The sequence below is a fragment of the Akebia trifoliata genome, chromosome 4, assembly GCF_017979445.1.
Source record: "Akebia trifoliata isolate Shusen 1 chromosome 4, ASM1797944v1, whole genome shotgun sequence".
Lineage (NCBI taxonomy): Eukaryota > Viridiplantae > Streptophyta > Magnoliopsida > Ranunculales > Lardizabalaceae > Akebia > Akebia trifoliata.
This window is the reverse complement of record NC_141378.1, coordinates 12,510,680-12,528,431: the sequence shown is the minus strand read 5'-3', so window position 1 is coordinate 12,528,431 and position 17,752 is coordinate 12,510,680. Positions and strand designations below refer to the sequence as shown.

At 34.8% G+C, this 17,752-nt stretch overlaps 2 protein-coding genes across 3 annotated transcripts; both read left to right on the top strand.

Annotated features, from left to right (window-relative positions):
• Positions 1-8,804: 8,804 nt before the first annotated feature.
• LOC147403851 (LYR family of Fe/S cluster biogenesis protein) lies at positions 8,805-13,311 on the top strand. 2 transcript variants are annotated; one of them, XR_015177613.1, is made up of 5 exons: positions 8,805-8,992; positions 9,104-9,162; positions 9,390-9,600; positions 12,200-12,281; positions 12,933-12,990. XR_015177613.1 is itself a non-coding variant. In XM_086439602.1 (5 exons), exons 2-5 carry the CDS (start codon positions 9,098-9,100, stop codon positions 13,070-13,072), a joined length of 426 nt encoding a protein of 141 aa, XP_086295728.1. In that variant the 5' UTR covers positions 8,851-8,992; positions 9,042-9,097; the 3' UTR covers positions 13,073-13,311. The 2 variants fall into 2 exon arrangements, 1 of the variants encoding a protein (XP_086295728.1); XM_086439602.1 differs by having other exon boundaries at positions 8,851-8,992; positions 9,042-9,162; positions 9,496-9,600; positions 12,166-12,281; positions 12,933-13,311.
• Positions 13,312-14,223: 912 nt separating this feature from the next.
• Positions 14,224-17,299, top strand: LOC147403850 (Tetratricopeptide repeat (TPR)-like superfamily protein). Its single transcript, XM_086439601.1, has one exon. It carries the CDS (start codon positions 14,487-14,489, stop codon positions 16,911-16,913), a length of 2,427 nt encoding a protein of 808 aa, XP_086295727.1. The 5' UTR covers positions 14,224-14,486; the 3' UTR covers positions 16,914-17,299.
• The last annotated feature ends 453 nt before the right edge of the window (positions 17,300-17,752 follow it).

Below are 17,752 nucleotides of genomic sequence, written 5' to 3'. Positions count from 1 at the left end.
AAGGGAGAAGTTTGACAGCTTTAAGCCGTTGAATCTGGGAAGCATAAAACTTTTCAACGGCTCTAAGCCATCGAAATTCTATTTCTAAAGATTTGTGGGCCTATACCGGTCGCTTTTTCATGTCTAATTTTCCAGTTTTGACGTAGTGATCTACTGTTGTTTCATCCATGATGACACTAGCAGTTTTTCCAAGACACTGTGGAAACCAAAACTGAAAAGGGAGGTGTAGAAGCCTCACCCAAATAGGAATAGAAGAAACCGTATCTCTGACTGGCTTTGCATCCACAGTCCACTTTTATCAAAATTAGAGGTCTTCCTCTCACAATCCAAATGGATGGATTCAACTCTCAATATATATCACAATCATCTTGATTAGTGAATTTAAATAGAAAAAAACCATCATCCAAAGACAGAACCTATACATGTTATTTTAACTTCCACATCAAAACAAGTAGTATTTTTAGACCATGAAAATATGTCTTCTTCCTAACAAACACCCAACTATTGAGTTCTTCCTCTTTTATCACTTCTTAAGGAATCTTAATCACATATCACTCATCTATGATCCCTGGAAATAGATCCAAACTTCTTGATCTTGAACTCGTCGCTTCATCGGAGAATTTCTTACTCAAGGCTTCACTTTGACTATGCATAAAGGAGAAACTCCTAAATTAATGCTATTTCAGATCGCTTTGAAGATATCCCAATTCTGGGCTACTCTAAAACTACTCCTAACCAATATTTTATTGATGATCAATGACGTTGCAGATATCTCTCTCATCGAACTACTCTTAATGAGCTTATCCCTCTACACATGCATCGATGGCATTTGCCGCTATCCTAAAGGGAATCATGTAAACATGAAATTGTGTATCGAAGTAAGTACATGTATGAACTAGAGAAGTAGATTTTCATTAAGAAACTCAATGAAATTGCTAGTGATCTAAGCATTCGAGATGCAATCATAGTGTATGACAATTTAATGAACCAATGCCTTCAGCCACTTATCCATACCTCCAGGAAGACAAGAGGAGGGGATGAAGACAATATGTTGTGTTCAAGGTCTCCCCTTATTCTACTTTGGTTGGTACATACATTTCACTAGTTTTTACTAACAATGTCTCTAATTTTGCAGTATTGTAGTGTGTCCTAGTTTTCATTTCTGCGAATGTGCTACTAATACGTAGGGTTGAGAGGTGTTGGCCTCTAAGGGATCTAGTCTGTGGAAGAGATTGATAATAAAGAGGAGTTGTTCTTTGCTCCTTATAACTTATAAGTATATGCTAAAGGTGGGAATGGCTCATGAACTGAGTTAGAATTCAAGCTCTTTAGTTGATATTAAAATTTGCTCTTTGTGATTGGAATATAGTGTTAGAAAAATTCGTTTTGTCATCCAAAGACAAAAGTGCTTCCTTTTCATGATGATGCTTGGCACATCTACAAAGTATTGTCATGAACAAAAGGAAGTTCTTGTCCTTTGGAATATCGAAGGCATTTTTCTAATAAATTGAGATCCAATATGGTGACTCGTTTCTATAGATTTGGCTGCGTGCCACGCAGACACCTAACCTATTTTATAGCAACCGGACACTGTATTGGATCCTGAGTATTTTATAATATGTTCATATCACAAGGGCAGATTGCAATACCATTTGTAGAATATGAAGTCTAACAACAACTCATAAGTTAATTTCCATCCTAAACATGTCCTCTTGATCCTTTATTTACTTCTTCAAAAAACTTATAAGCATAGTTTATTATCAACTTTTCCTCAAACCAGATCTCTTAGAGGCCAACACCTCATTATCAACTATTAGGGATCTTATTACACTACCACAGAGTTACACTCACTATCCATCAACGGCGCCTCTCCTTTCACATCACCTTCCTTGATTCTTGGCATTTTTTGGACACTCTCCATCCTTCTTCCGCTATTTGAGGACACAAACTTGACCAAATCCCCCATTATAATAATTTTCTTCACCAACATTTGCTCGAAAGATTCCTAGTCCTTTTGCACATCCATGTACCAATTCCTCACAAGGCATCAGAAGTTGCTAATTCGTGATGCTCAACCTAGCTAATTAAGTGTTGCTCATCAACTATGGGATTATTTGCACAATATTAGAGCACACCCATGACAATTTCAATTTTTTTTTTTGCCTAGATAGTGAAATATGCTAATCAACTCCTGACCTAGAGATGTGGATCATTCAAGGCACATTAAACAAAAAGTGCGTAAATCATAAATGGATTGATACACACTAGCATTTCAACGTAAAAATGCAATCAAGATGACACAATTTACTTTTCAATAACTAATTTTGTTCCGAACTAAGGAATAACGAGTTACACCAAAAGGTTAAGTCAATACAGCAAGAACCACACCAGTGAGTCCGTGGCTCGTGCATATGATCTGACTTCATCATCTCTACAAAGAGAACTTCATCATTCTCTTTGTGGGTGTTAGAGCACGCACATACACAAATACATGTGCACACCTAGCTTAGTTAAGCTGATTAGTGAAGCTGGCCTATCACCACAACCAACTCTAACTCCCCCTTGCAGACCACAATAACAAAATTCTCCAGATCTTTCAAAAAAAATTTGTATAAAATTCTCCAAATAAGGGATCAGACGATTAAATTGGCTAATCAATGAATTAATCATCATTTTATCTAATTTTCAATAAAAAATTTATGCTTCAAGCACAAAATTTCATCTTCTTCAGCATTCAAATCTCGAGAGTTTAATCAAGATTGAAGATAGATGGGTTTTAGCCTTGGGAAGACACCCAAAAAATATCATTTCTATAATTGGCTCGAACCAAACTGTTCATTAAATGAACCACTGGAGTTGTCTCTAAGAAATGTTTAAAATTCATTTGTAGCATTTCATATATCATAACTACTAGAAAGCCCGTAAGGTTGGTAAGGGGCATTAAAGAAAAAAGATTTTCATCAACAAAAACATGGAAGAAAAGGGTCTTTGTTAATGGAGATATCTGAAGAACTTTAAGTCCACTAAGGTGATTTAATTAAGGTCCTTGGCACCCAAAATTTTTACTTATAACACACCAAACTGTATGTACATAACTGATTAGTGTGTTGTAAGTAAAAGTTGGTGTGCAAGTATAGTCTCTCCTCCTTGGAATCACTCTCATGGATTATTGTGGGTGGTGGTATTTCTTTTTTTTATCTTGTACAATTTTCATTATTGTAGTATGAGAAAATTCTAATGTGGAAATGTTAGCTGTCATTTTAATCGTGTGTTAGTTCTTAATTGGGATATGATAAATAATTTAAGTAATTGGGATGTAATAAGTAAAAGTCGGAGTGCCAATATAAGCTCATTTTTCATTTAAAAATGAATAAGCTGATGAGACTTAAGGGTGATGTAGGTAGCACAATAATATATGATTACAACATACATAGCTCATTATAGAGAATACTTGCTAAATTATTAGAAGGGTTATGTAGGTATCACTGACCAACTTATTGAAATCATAGTGTGCCTAAAAACCTATGTCGATTTGGGCTGCTAGAACATGGAACATGAATATTCTTTAATCTTGATTCTTGATCTCACTACATCAAAAAACTCGAAAAATGGCATTAAAGCCTCCTAAGAAATGATGGATTTAAGTTGTCATTTTTATTCGAGGGTGATAAACTTTCATTTTATAAAAACGACGCACAATTTTTTATTTTTTTTTTAAATCTATGGTTCCTCTCTACATACGGCCGGCCGCCAAAGCCAAAAAAAAAAGTTCAATGTTTCTCACCTCAATCTAATATGGTTGAAGGAATAATTTGATATTTTATGAAACATTTACTTCGATTTATTTCAATGGAAAATTGGATTATTGAATAATCTCTTAGGATATTTAGTTCATAACTTTAATCTCAATATAGATAAATTAATCTAAACTAAAAGTTTAGAAAATTACCTTCTTAATATGATCTCAACTAATATATTGTGGACGTATGGAGCTACAACGGCCTTCAACACCCTTATGAAAAGGTGATACTAGCGATTATCCATGCTGTAACTAAATGGAGACCTTATTTGCCACCAATTTTTTTTTTGTTGAGAAATTGGTTTATAGCGAATGTATTTTTGAATGTGGCCATCGTTAATACATTTAGCAACTAATCTTATAGCGATCGTCACCTTTCCATATTCCCCCACGCACAGAGTAGAAAGAGACGATTGAGATCCTCCTTTTATAGGCATTTTGTTCGTGTGTGTTTGTTGTGGTGGGGTGTTAGTTTGTTGGTGCATGCTGAATGTGTGGTGTGAGAAAAGTGTAAGTGAGGGGTAGTTGAGAAGGAAAGAGGGGGGAGGGGAGCATGAAATGTGTGGTGTTTAAAGAAGGGATTGGGACTGATTTGGTAAGGTGGGTTCTTAGGGGAAGATGACATGTGGATGTAGGGTTGTGGGTGGGTCTTACGTTGAAGGTTAATGATTTTCTGAATCGAGTATTTTCACTCGGTCTGATGCGGTAAGGGCATAGAACTGTTGATTTCTTCCTTTTGTATCCCGAAGAAAATGATCAACGATTCTGTGCCCTTGCCATGTCAGACCAAGTGAAAATACTCGAGTCAAAAAATCACGACTCTATGTTGAAAAGACATGTGAGAAAGTGAGGGGCCATGTTTGTTATAGTGGGTTGAGCGGAAATGTGTGAAAGATGTGAATTGGGTTTGGATTTGTTGGTGAGTTAGGTTAGGATTTTGGGTTGAGTAATAGGTTTGGTTGAGTTTGGGTGATGTTTTGTTTTTAAGTTAGTTTTGAGTGTTAGGGATATTTTCGTTATTTTTGTCATATTTTCAAATTTTTTTGGTGTTAAGATTGATTTAATCTTAGAGTGATGATTTCTATGTTATAAAGTTGTATTTTTTTTACCGTAGTATAGTCTCTAAGTACATTTTGAGTGTCGATGGTATTTTGATTATTTTATCAAATTTTACAAAATATAAGATTTTATGGAATGCAGACCTAAACATGCATAATTTCCATGTCTTAGAGTGTCGTTAGAAGGTAGGTCTCAGAAAGGATTCTGAAAAATTCATAGAGAAATTTGAGAATTGAAAATTGTGGGAACAAATCATAGAGGAACAAGTTTTTAGCTCTTTCTTGATCTCTTTTTTGACTCTTGAATTCTAGTGTTGTTCAAATGTTGGGGTGTCTACAGGTACTAGGCTCTACATCACCATTATGTCATAACATAGAGTGAGAATCACACTCCTACCTGCAAAATTTTATATCCACAAAGGTAAGAAGGGTCTTTCCTGGAGAAAGGTATAAATTAAAAAAAAAAAAAAAAAATCTAAGGTCCAAAGTCCATTGTTATTATTATTATTAAAACCGTGATAATATGACACTCTCCTTTGACAAACGCCCTTATCACAGAACCGTAGATCCTTTACCTTGGGATACACAAGAAAAAGATTTATAGTTATGCATATCCCGTGGAAAATGATCCATAGTTCTATGATGGGAGTGTAGGCGGTGTTTGTCAGAAGGAGCAATCATATTATCACGAATCTTATTATTATTATTATTATTATTACTTTTTTCTTTTGAAAGATTCTATTGGCATAGCAATTGTTACTTTGTACACCCCAACTAAATTAAATTAAATAAATAAATGAATAGAGTGATATAGAAGTCTCCCATTTAGGAGAGAACATTAGGTCTGATATTTTTCTCTCTTTCTTGGAAAGAAATCAAAGAGCAAACAACACAATGGTCAAGAATTTATAACTAGGGTCAAAGTGGTAATTCGAATGTCCTAATTAATATGCGGCTTAATCAATTCCTAATAGTCCTAAGGTGATATGTTGAAGGACACCAAGAGTCAAGATTCATATCGGGTCCAAAAATGCATGAGTTGATTCCGGACAAAAAAAGTCTAATGTACATTATTTTTCTTGCAAGGCAATCGTGAAGTTGGGTTTTAAGAGAGTTGAACCTAAGATGTGGGAACACTTTCCACACCTCTTACCAACTTCTTAATTTGGCATCTTCAACCTAATGTACACTATTCATGCAAATAAACAACAACCATTTTTATGAATATATGTTTCATCACTAAAAATAAAACAATTACTTCTAAGCTTTAATGATGCTTGAGATTATGATCTCAACTAATGTGTCCTAGAGTAAAAGCAAATAACCCTCCTAAGTTCTTTTAACACTAAACATGTAATTGAACCCAATGCTTTACACTAGTAAAACAACAAGTATAATATCATTATAGGTTCGGGTGAACCATCCTAATTAAACAATTTTGCCAAAAACTTTACATAAAGGCAAATGAGCCCATCTTGAAGCAAAATAGAAAAAAAAAATAATAGAAAGAAAGAAAGAGAAGAAGAAGAAACTCTTCAAGGTCCTCAAGAACTTCCAAGTTCCATGATATATGATTTCATATTTAAATGAAGTTGTGAACAACGAAGCAGCAAAATAGAAATCGCATACAAAAAACATATGGATTTACGTGGTTCGACAATGTGCTTAGGTCTATAGATCAAATCTTGAACAACCAATATTTTCTTTCCAAGTTTTACAGTCTTATAGATCTCTATATATAAAAGAGTCATGTTACTTCAGCATTATCCTTTTATAAAACTAGGGTTGTTTAAAGAGTCGTGCTGGGGTGACATTGAAATGTACATTGATTCTGACATTTTGATGTGGTGGTGCACATCTATGGTTATGTGTGCACCACCACATTAGAATGTACAATCGATGTACATTTTAATGTTACTTCAGCATTATCCTTGTTTAAAATGCGTCTATCTCCCTCAAAATAGAAAATCTTCAGAAAATATTACATAATTGCCTTTTTGAAATTTTTAATCCTAAAAAATTTGGTCTAGGGCTTCGTCATCGAGCACTATACTTTAGTGTATCATCAACATAATACAAGACATTTACACATCAAAAGGGAAACAAATGGTTGAAACCTTGTATGCAACCATCAATGGTAGAGATAGAACAATGCACAAATTCAAAGTATATAATATGTATGGGTGCATTCCAAAAGTCATGATTTAATCGTGACTTTTTTAATAAGTCAAAGAATTTGGTGCCTAGCATTCCCCATATAGAGTGTGTGTGTGTGTTTTGGGGGTATTTTTATAAATTCATAGTATTATGTAATTGGGATTGTTTATTTGATGGGGTTGAATAAGTTAAAATTTATTTTTATTATGTAATAATTAGAAAAAAAAAATTGCATTACAAAAATCAAGAATCAAAAGAAATGATTTTGCAAAACATTTGCTTGCAAATTATTTGGAGTGTACCAAGCAGGGACTTAGAAACAATAGAAAAAAAGGAAAAATGGCAAAATTGCCCTTTACTTGCAGACTAAAATTAGGAAAATATCAAAGCGTTTGGTATTCTAAAAGGGGGCACTTAGTCAAAAAACCTTATTGTAGGGTGCAGTCAGTAAAATAAAGCGAAACGCTAGAGTCCCTCCTCTCTCTCTCTTTCTTATGTGTTTAAACCTAAATCATCCGAATTGTCGAGATGCCCTTTAAGTTTATTGTACAATTGTTCTTCCTCCGCCTCACAGGTTGGTTATTTGACCCATCCAAATGCTCCATAGCTTCATTATCAGTTTTTTTTTTTCTTTTTTTCTTTTATAAACTTGTGAAAACATAGGAACCTTTTTTTGTCTTTCTGCAGAAAGCATAACTGGTTGGTCATTAGTGAACTTGGGAGATTTTTAACCTAGTGTTTTTGTTGACTAGAATTTCATTCCACTTGGAATTCAAAGCAAACCCATAATAAGTTAATAGGGATTTCCCAATGATTTACCAATCTTGCCTTCAATACTACACAAAACAATCCTTTTTCGTGCAATTCTTATCCGTCCTAAATTGATCTTACTTAAGGGTATGTTTGATAACACTTTAGAAATCTGAAATTTAAAGTCTGTTTTTTGAATTATAAAATTTGAAATCTTATTCTGGAAAAATTATTTGTTTATCATTTTTAAGAGCTTCTAATTACAAATAGAATTTTAAAATATAACATGTTATGCATAATGAAATCATCCACACATTTAATTTCGATTTCTAACAAATCAAACATTCTAACAGTATTATTTTCAAATTAAATTCATACTTGAAAAATTATATTCTAACAAGATAATATTTAAATAATACATAATCAAAATTTAAGATCTCAAACTAATTAATCTACATATATGGATGTCTTCTTTGTTACAATGGATGAAAATGAAAGAAAGAGACATATTTAAAGTGGGTTGACAACTTACTATTAACATCAATGAGATTAACCTATCACTTGTTTTGAAAATCAAGGTGGTTCTTACATGGAATTTACATTTTGTCTCAACTCCGAATACTATCTTAAGTTTTTAAAATCTTTCAAAATGTCCAAGTTACTTATTAACCATCATTTTGGTGGCGAGAATCGGGTGCTCAAAACCTTCTTTATTCTTTAATTGAATCCCCTTACTTGAATCTCAATGATTTGACTAATAGAGTCTCTTTTTTAAAAAAAAATATGTTATTAGAATAAAATCTACTATGGGTGGCCTTTCATACAAAAGAAAAAACAAAAATATGAATAGTGACAACTGTCGAATCCTAATAGTTTGAATTTTCTTAAGTGAAGATTATATTTCTACGACTTGTCAAAATAATTTAAAAAATTCTTTAGAGTTATGATTAGCCTCGTATAAAATCCTAAACCCAAAACATAGAAAATTAGTAAAGCAAACGAGAGCTTCTATTTGCATCTCAACTTTAACTTATTTTCCATATTTTTAATTTGAGTGTAATAAGTAAACGTTGGAGTTCCAATAGCAGCTCTAAATATTTAACAGTACATTTTCTCTTTCTTCAAGCTCAAATGCTCAAGGCGCAAAATCATATCCGGCCTTCCAGAACACCAAAGAAAATCAAACAAGGCGACTCACGAGTGTTCAGAGCGCCAAACTCTCGTATCTGTAACTCTCTCTCTCTCTAAATTATTATGTCTCATTCGATCTGTTTTAGGTTGTTGTCTAATCCATGATTGATCGGTTCTTCTTCTTCTCCTCCTTACGTCTTTGATGAAGAAGTTAGAACCAGGCTTAAGCATCAAGGTCTCTTACAAGATTACGTTAAGTTACAGAAGGTGAGATGAAATTGGGTTTTCTTTCATGATTCTTTTTTTTTTTTCTTATGTTTTGATGTTAGATCTACAATTTCTTTCAGATTTCTTTAAGATTTGATAAAAAAAAACCATCTGGGTTTTCTCAATTTCTGCTTTTATTCTATTTCTCCGTAATGGGTTCGGTCGGTTGTTTGAGACTTTGGGGTTTTTGTTGAAGTTTTGATTTTTGATTTGGTTGTTTGTTTCAGATTTCTCTAATTATCTTCACATTGCTGTTATTGCCACAATGTTGAGTTGATCGATCAAGAAAGAACAATAGATAATCTCAGCTTCTCTGGCTCAATTTCTGATCAGATATCACAGAGGTTTAGCACACAACCTTATAAGAGTAGCAGATGCACGTAACTGGCAGATCTTGAGAGCAGAGTTGGACAAGGAGACCTGGAAGAGAAAGGAGAGGTAAGGGTTTAAGGGTTTTTATAAAGAAGGGATAAGTGATAGAAATAGAGTTAATTTATTTTTCCAGATTTCAGAAGTTCCATCCAGCGACTTTCCATCGCTGATTTTATTTGTCTGAAATCATCTTCTTGGTCTGAAGTCTGAACCTAAACAAACATTTTTCAAATCTCTGAAGTCTGAATTTTAATGGAGGTGGTCCACCTTTAAAATTCAGACTTTAGAAACGTTATTTCCGTTTGTTTCGTTTCATATTTCAAAACCGAAATTCAGAAGTTTTGAACCAACAACAAGCGATGCTAGATGAAACTTATGAAGTCGGATTTCTAATTTCCAGACTTCAGAAGTGCTACTAAACATGGCCTAAGTGTAATTGTTGCATTTGATCTTGAGGACCTTGTTGTTTATGCCAAATGATTTACCCTTATTTCTTTTGAGAAGTAAAATTTGTAAATTAAGAAGAAGCATTGCAAAACGATTCCATATAAAAGCTTCTAAAAACGTGACATTAGGGGAATTGATGAAAGGTCGTAAAACAATTCCACCAAGAATTTTCCATTTCTACTCTCGTAGGCAAATGAAGGACATAAATATACTCCATCAGCCTAGTTATCAAGTCCGCTTCTTAGTTATTTAAGTTCCTTCTGAACCTTAGTTCCAAGATGGGATGCCCCCATTCCTTGTGTCATCACATGAATAAAATGTTTTTTTTTGGGTGTACAAAGTAAATAAAATGGGGAATTGGAACCTTAATAGAGAGTCAAGACATTACTTATCTCCTCAAAAGAAAATCGTGTTTCGTTTCCAACTTTGAACCCAATGCCTCTTTTGAAGCCATCCTTGTCTTTTAGCATTCCTTTCCAAATTCCAGTCATAGGGGCCTTTCTGCTCCTTAATCGAAAGCGAATTGTGTTCCCATTTCCAACTTTGAACTCAATGCCTTTTTTTGAAGCCATCCTTACCTCTTAGAATCCCTTTCCAAATTCCACTTTCATAGGGGCCTTTCTACCCCTGCTTTCCCAACCAAAGGTGTTGGATCAAAGTTCTCAATCAAGTATTATCCCCCACAAAAAAGAAGCTTCCTCACATAATCTCAATGACCACTTCCCTAGCAATGCTCGGTTCATGCCTTTCAATCCTCTTATGCTAAGACTACCGAACTACTTTTGTGTTGCAGGCTTCTCCCACTTGTGAGTGATGTAATTTAGGAAAATCATTATAAACATTCCTTAAAAGGTCGCTTAGTCCTTACTCTTCTATTGATATCTTTGGCCACTTTTCCCAAGGCCTCGAACAAAGACAAAATAAATTACGACGCTAGCTAAAATGCTCTTAATTAAGCTCAATCTTCCACCTTTTAATGTGTACTTCTCCACGAGGCTAATTTTCAATCCACATTTCTAATAACAGGGTTTCAAATCAATATTGATCTATAACTTGCCCTTAGGGGCAACCCAAAACATCGTTTCGAGCTATTTCCATCTTTGCACCCCAACACCTAAGCATAACCGTCCATGCGAAGCTTCCTTTTTGGTGAATTAATTGTTTTAATAAAGTCTATACTTTCAAAAAAACAAAAGAAAAAAAATTGCTAGACTCGATATCCCAACGAAGCACCAAACTAAGGCGCTTAAGTGTCTAACTTGCTCCTAGGAACTGTCTATGAATAGTAGGGTTTCATCAGCAAACTGCTAGTGAAAGCATAGTCCCTCCCTATTTAACTCTAAAGTTATTATTATTATTATTATTTAGGTAGTTGATGATCCATTTATCAAAAACGAGAAGGGCTGCCGAAACCATCTCTACAATTCACCGAAGCCCATTATCATGATCATCATCATCATTGTTGTCATGTACTCCAAGAATTTTAAATTGACATGATCATACACATCAAGTTTTATCCCCATCTCGATTTATCTTCCTTTCTCTTGGAACCAATGCCTTCTTAGTGATCGGAACACAAAGTTCTCCGATGCTTGACCATTGATTACTTTAAGAAACCATAAGAGATAAGGTCTCTGATTCAACCCTGCTGAGGACATGAAGAGCTGAAGGAAAACACTACTATTGTTAATTCTTCTATCTTCTATTAGAACTACATAGTTCTCCCTCAATTTCTTATGAAAGGTAACATTCCCTCTCTGGTCCTGTTACACTCAAGAGCCACCTCTTATGACCTAGTTCCTTCTATGTCTTTTTCTCTAAAGAATGTCTCATTTCTTCCATTAAGAGTATTTTCCAATTTAAACATTTTTTGAATTTTCATATGTTTTGTTATCCTTACTATCATCTACAACAAAGATCAAACTGGATTGATTTACATTCCCCCAATTGTTCCTCCATTATGGACATTTGAAGCTGTGCTTCTTGCACCCAGAGGTTTTAAACTCCTACTAGTCTTCCATCATTCTGGAGTATAAAGGGTTGAGATTTGAGGCCTTTGTGTTTAAATGAATGGATGTTTTGTTTGTGATTTAAGATTTTTATTTTCTTAATTTTTAATTTTTGGTTTTTGTTTTAAGTTACTTTCCGTTTCTCTCTGAAATCTGAAAAAACTTATTTTGGAAGAGAATCAATTATGGTTCTCTCCTTGGACTTGCAGGCCTTCATTTTACGCGCTCGGGTCTTGAAGCTCTACAGACAAGGACTTAGGATTTCTGGGCGGGCCCCTGGTCACACTAAAGGTGAAGCTAAGTGAACTCTAAAGTCCTTTGTATTCATTCAGTATTTGAGGAACTTTAGAATGTTTCACTGGGTTAAGATAAATAAACAAATCGTAGATCTAATACGATCCAGTGATGTAGACACCAATCGAACACAATTACTCTATGATTTTTAGAAGTGGTGTCGAACACTGTTCAATGGTTTTAAATTAAGAGAGCTGCTATTGGCACCCCAACTTTTACTTATTACACCCCAATTAAAAATAAAGAAAATAAGTAAATGTTTGAGAATAAGTAAAAGTTGAGGTGCCAATAGAAGCTGCCTCTCTCTTTCTTTCTTTTGTTTTTTTGGCTAGATTTCTATTTTTTGGGTTTAAGATTTTATATGAGCCTAATCATAATTGTAAACAACTGCTGAAATTGTTTGAATTGAGTGTTATAATGTTTTGTAACGTTGAGATAATAACTTGAGCCAGACCTTTGTAATGTTTGAGTGGTGTGTTCAAATATTTAATTGGAGTGTGATAAATAATTTAAGAAATTGGGGTGTAATAAGTAAAATTTGGGATGCCAATAGAAGTTCTCTTTAATAAACATAATAACAGGGTTTCCTGTAAAATTTGGTGTGTGTAATTTCAATTGTATTGCCTGAACTATAAAGAGTGTCTACAGATGAGTTGAGGCGGGAAATTCGGCAAGAGTTGGAAAATAACCGGCACTGCAATGACAAACAGAGAATCCGTTTCTTGATCAGTGAAGGATTGACGAGATTGAAAAGTCTGGATGAGATGCTTGACATGCAGGGTCACTGATAGCAGTTTCATGTATGTATCTTGTTTTAGTTTACCGACTAAGAGGAATGTTTAGTTACAAACTATATTTTAACGTTGGACATCCTGTGAAAAACATGCAATTTTTTTTGTGGTACAAAAATAGTGATAGCTAATAATGGATGTTCTCCATGAATTGTCTTTTTGGATCGATGGATTCTTGATTTTGTGTTTTTTGATGTGTAATGGTTGTGATCTTTTGAAGGTTTTTCTTTGTTATTCTTCGTGAACTATTTTTCCCTCTCTTTTAAGAGACTGGTTTGGAGCAATATATATTGAAGAGAAATTATGGGTTTTACGTTTTTTTTCTTATTTAACTTATGTGGCCACACTATTTTTTTTGCTGATAAAATCATTCAAAATTAAGAAATTGGGGTATCCAATAAAGCCATTCTATATGATAAGTTATGAATAAGAATCGTTCCGGAGTGATCTCAACTGGAACCTCACAACACGCACACACACATCCCCTGACGTAAAAGTACATGGAATCATAGATGCTTTTCCTTGAGATACGAGTGAAAAAACATCTATAGTTTCCATCCACTTTCACATTAAAATGTGTGATATGAGACCCAATAGATTAGGAGCGTTCTACTTACACCCACCATTTATGTTTTATGCACCACCACTTATTCTTTGCAACTCCTTAAAATCTCTCTAGTCCGACACATATACATCACCCTCATTTATCTAATCTCATTTATTTACTCTTTACACCCACTACCCCATTAAAGGTTGTTTTTTCTCTCTCATTCTTCTTCTTTGCAATATGAAGGTTTCAACGTAGATTTCATCACACAAAAAACAACATCCTTAAAACTTACAAATTTACCATAAATTAGGATGGAAACCTCTAAATCTTGATCTAGGAAATTTTGACAGTCAATTAAAAAAAAAAAAATCAAACATTCAATAGGTCAGTATGGATAGGATCTTATCAAGCCCTTTTAAGATAAATTCAATAGAATCCTAATGAGTCACTATTAAAAAATTTTAACTCTCTAATACCATGTTGGTCTGTTTTTTCTTTTTTTTTTTTCCTAATTTTTAATGGTACGGAGAGGATTTTTGTTGGGGCCAATTTAGTCATTTCACCATTTTTTTTTTCTTTCCCTCTTTTAAGTGCATAGAGCACAAATGGTGGGTGCAAGTAAAACGACCCCCATGGATTATAGTATAGATAGATAGAGCTTTTCCGCAATGGCGATTAAATACTGTCGTCAGCCCTTCTTCTCCTCTCCTATCTCTCATCATCTCTCAATGACTCAGCAACATTAAGAAACCATGTTTCAATTTTGGAGGTTAACACGAGCATGGATTGGCCATTTGTTTCAAAGAACTCAGACCTCAAAAAAGATTCTAAAGTGATTTATTAATCACCCATTTTTTAACTATGGCAACAACAGCAACTCTCGCTCAAACCTTCTGCAAATCCAACTCTCCAGAAGACATCTCTCCAAACAGACGCGAAGGACCCACGAAGGATCGAAACCCAGATCTCCTTCTCAAACAACGAATCTCCAAAACATCCCCATTTTACCGAAATCGTTCAAAGATCGTAAAATCTGTTACCAGACCTCATGAAAATCTCTCTCTCACTCGTACTCTATTTTCTTATGTGAATTCTGGGTGTTTGGACAAAGCTCTTACTCTGTTCCAGCAAATCAATGACCCAGATGTCTTCCTCTGGAACATTTTGATTAGAGGGTTTACAAATAATGGGTTCTATGAAGAAGCCATTGAATTATACAATTTGATGAAGTTTGAAGGGTTGAGAGGTGATAATTTCACTTACCCATTTGTGATCAAGTCATGTACTGGTTCATCATCTTTAGTTGAAGGATTAAAGGTTCATTCAAAGCTAATCAAGATTGGATTAGATTTAGATATATTCATTTGTAACTCCATCATCATTATGTATGGGAAACTTGGGTGTGTCGAATTTGCAAAGAAGGTGTTTGAAGAAATGCCCACGAGAGACTTGGTTTCTTGGAATTCTATGATTAATGTGTTTGTTTCAAATGGAGATGGGTGGCAAGCGATGAATTGTTTCCGAGAGTTGCATATCGTTGGATTGAAACCTGATCGGTTTGGGATCATCAGTGCTCTGGCTGGCTGTTCCCTTGAGAATTATAAGCAAATAGGGAAGGAAATCCATTGCTATGTGATTAGATGTGGGCTTGAATCAGATCCCATGGTCCAAACGTCACTCATTGACATGTACTCCAAATGTGGGACCGTAGAGTTCGCAGTGCGGTTGTTTGATACAATGTCATCGAGAAGCATTGTGGCTTGGAATGCATTAATAGGTGGGTATGTGCTAAATAATCATCCTATGAAGGCAGTTTCTTGTGTGATAAATATGCAAGAAACTGATAAAATGGATACCGATATGATCACAATCGTTAATTTGCTCCCAGCTTGTTCGCAGTTAAGAGACCTTTCGCTTGGAAAATCCATCCATGGCTTTGCCGTTAGGAGACAGTTACTCTCTCATTTGGTTTTGGAGACTTCTCTAGTTGATATGTATGGAAAATGTGGGGATCCGAAATCAGCAGAGCGGGTATTCAATCGGATGGGTGGCAGGAACTTAATTTCATGGAATGCTATGGTAGCCACTTACGCACAAAACGGGTGGAATCTGGAAGCGCTCAACTTATTCCATGACCTAGTTATAGGAGAATCTCGAAACCCGGATGCTTTTACACTTGCAACGATCTTACCCGCTTACGCTGAATTAGCCTCATTGAGAGAGGGGATGCAAATCCACTGTCACGCAATAAAACTAGATTTTGTTACAAATACCATCATCTCAAATGCAATTGTTTATATGTATGCTAAATGTGGTGATCTTCGAACTGCTCGGTCGGTTTTCGATGGAATAATGTTCAAAGATATAGTTTCATGGAACACAATCATCATGGGCTATGCAATCCATGGATGTGGGAGAATTGCCCTCGACTTGTTCTCAGAGATGCAAGAAAAGGGTGTCAAACCGAATGAGAGTACTTTCGTTTCTGTGTTATCAGCTTGTAGTATCGCTGGCATGGTCGATGAAGGATGGGAATATTTTAACTCCATGAAACGGGACTATGGCATTGATCCGGAAATAGAGCATTACGGATGCATGGTTGATCTTCTTGGTCGTACTAGAGATCTTGACCATGCCAAAAGGTTCATATATGAAATGCCATTGGTTCCAACAGCAAGAATATGGGGATCTCTACTTGTTGCGAGTAGAAACAATGGAAACATTGAATTAGCGGAGTTTGCAGCCGAGCAGATTTTCTCATTGGGACATGACAACACTGGTTGCTATGTCTTGCTCTCTAACATGTATGCCAAAGATGGGAGATGGGAAGATGTAGAGAGGACAATCTCTCTCATGAAGAAAGAAGGATTAAAGAAGACAATTGGGTATAGTGTGGTCGAGCTGAATAGTAAGACATGTAGCTTTGTTAATGGGGATCGGTCCCATGGAGGAACCAACTTGATTTATAATGTGTTGGATATCATTTCAAGGCAGGTAGGGGAAGCCGTATATGATCCTAGTATCTCCAAGTTTAAGCCTTTGGATTTGGTGAATGAAAGAGCTAGCTCACCTATCACTCATAGCGTAAGATTGGCAATTTGTTTTGGTTTGATCTCTACATCAGTTGGAACTCCTATCCTTGTTAAAAAGAATATTAGAATATGTGAGAATTGCCACCACGTTGCCAAGCAAATATCGAAGGTTGTTAAAAGGGAGATTATTGTGGGGGATTCAAGGATCTATCACCACTTTAGAGACGGGTGTTGCTCTTGCGGAGATTATTGGTGATCTCTTATATCATCGTCTTACGCCTTATCTCAAGTGGTCTACAACATGAATTCTATTTCGCCCTTCAACTCTAAGTCAGGCTATAACTTCATTCAAGGCATTTATCCTCTGAAGGATGTCATATGTAAAGAAGTCTTATGCCTTAGCCCAAGTTGTTGACCGTACGAATCGTATTTCCCCATTCCACTCTATCAACAAGTCTATCAGACACTTACATGAAGAATATCGAAGAAAAATTCAAATTAATCTTCTTGTATAATCCATCAAAGTTCAAAGAAATGTTTAAAAAAAGAACAAAAAATAAATAAATAAAATTGGTTCTCTCTCACTTTTTTTCTGTGGGCAACAGGAAATGGTGATTCCATTATATGGAATCCTTTCAATTAACTCTCTCAATCTTAAAATATTCTTCGAAGTCCTTATGATTAAAGTTTTTTAGTGTCTACACTCCTTGACTTTTGGAAAATATTTTCTATTAAATTTTTGGTTGATGCGGTTGGACTCAAAATGTAGTTTTCATAAAATTTAATTTTTGAAAATATATTACCATAAGTCATAATGTGTATATATTTCTGAAGAATTTGAAAAATTATCTTCTATCATATGCGGTTGGATTGTTTTTACCAACTATATAAAATAGGAAAATGATGAACTAGATATAATATCATTAGAACATAATGGATCCCTCATTGGATATATTTGGCTCTAATCAAGTAGAATATCGACCATCTGAAATAGCCATGGAATATACACGCTAGTGTGGAATTATTTATTTGTAAATTAAAATAATTGATAGGGATGCCTAGTGAGAGTCGAACTGTAGAATCTATAAACAAAGA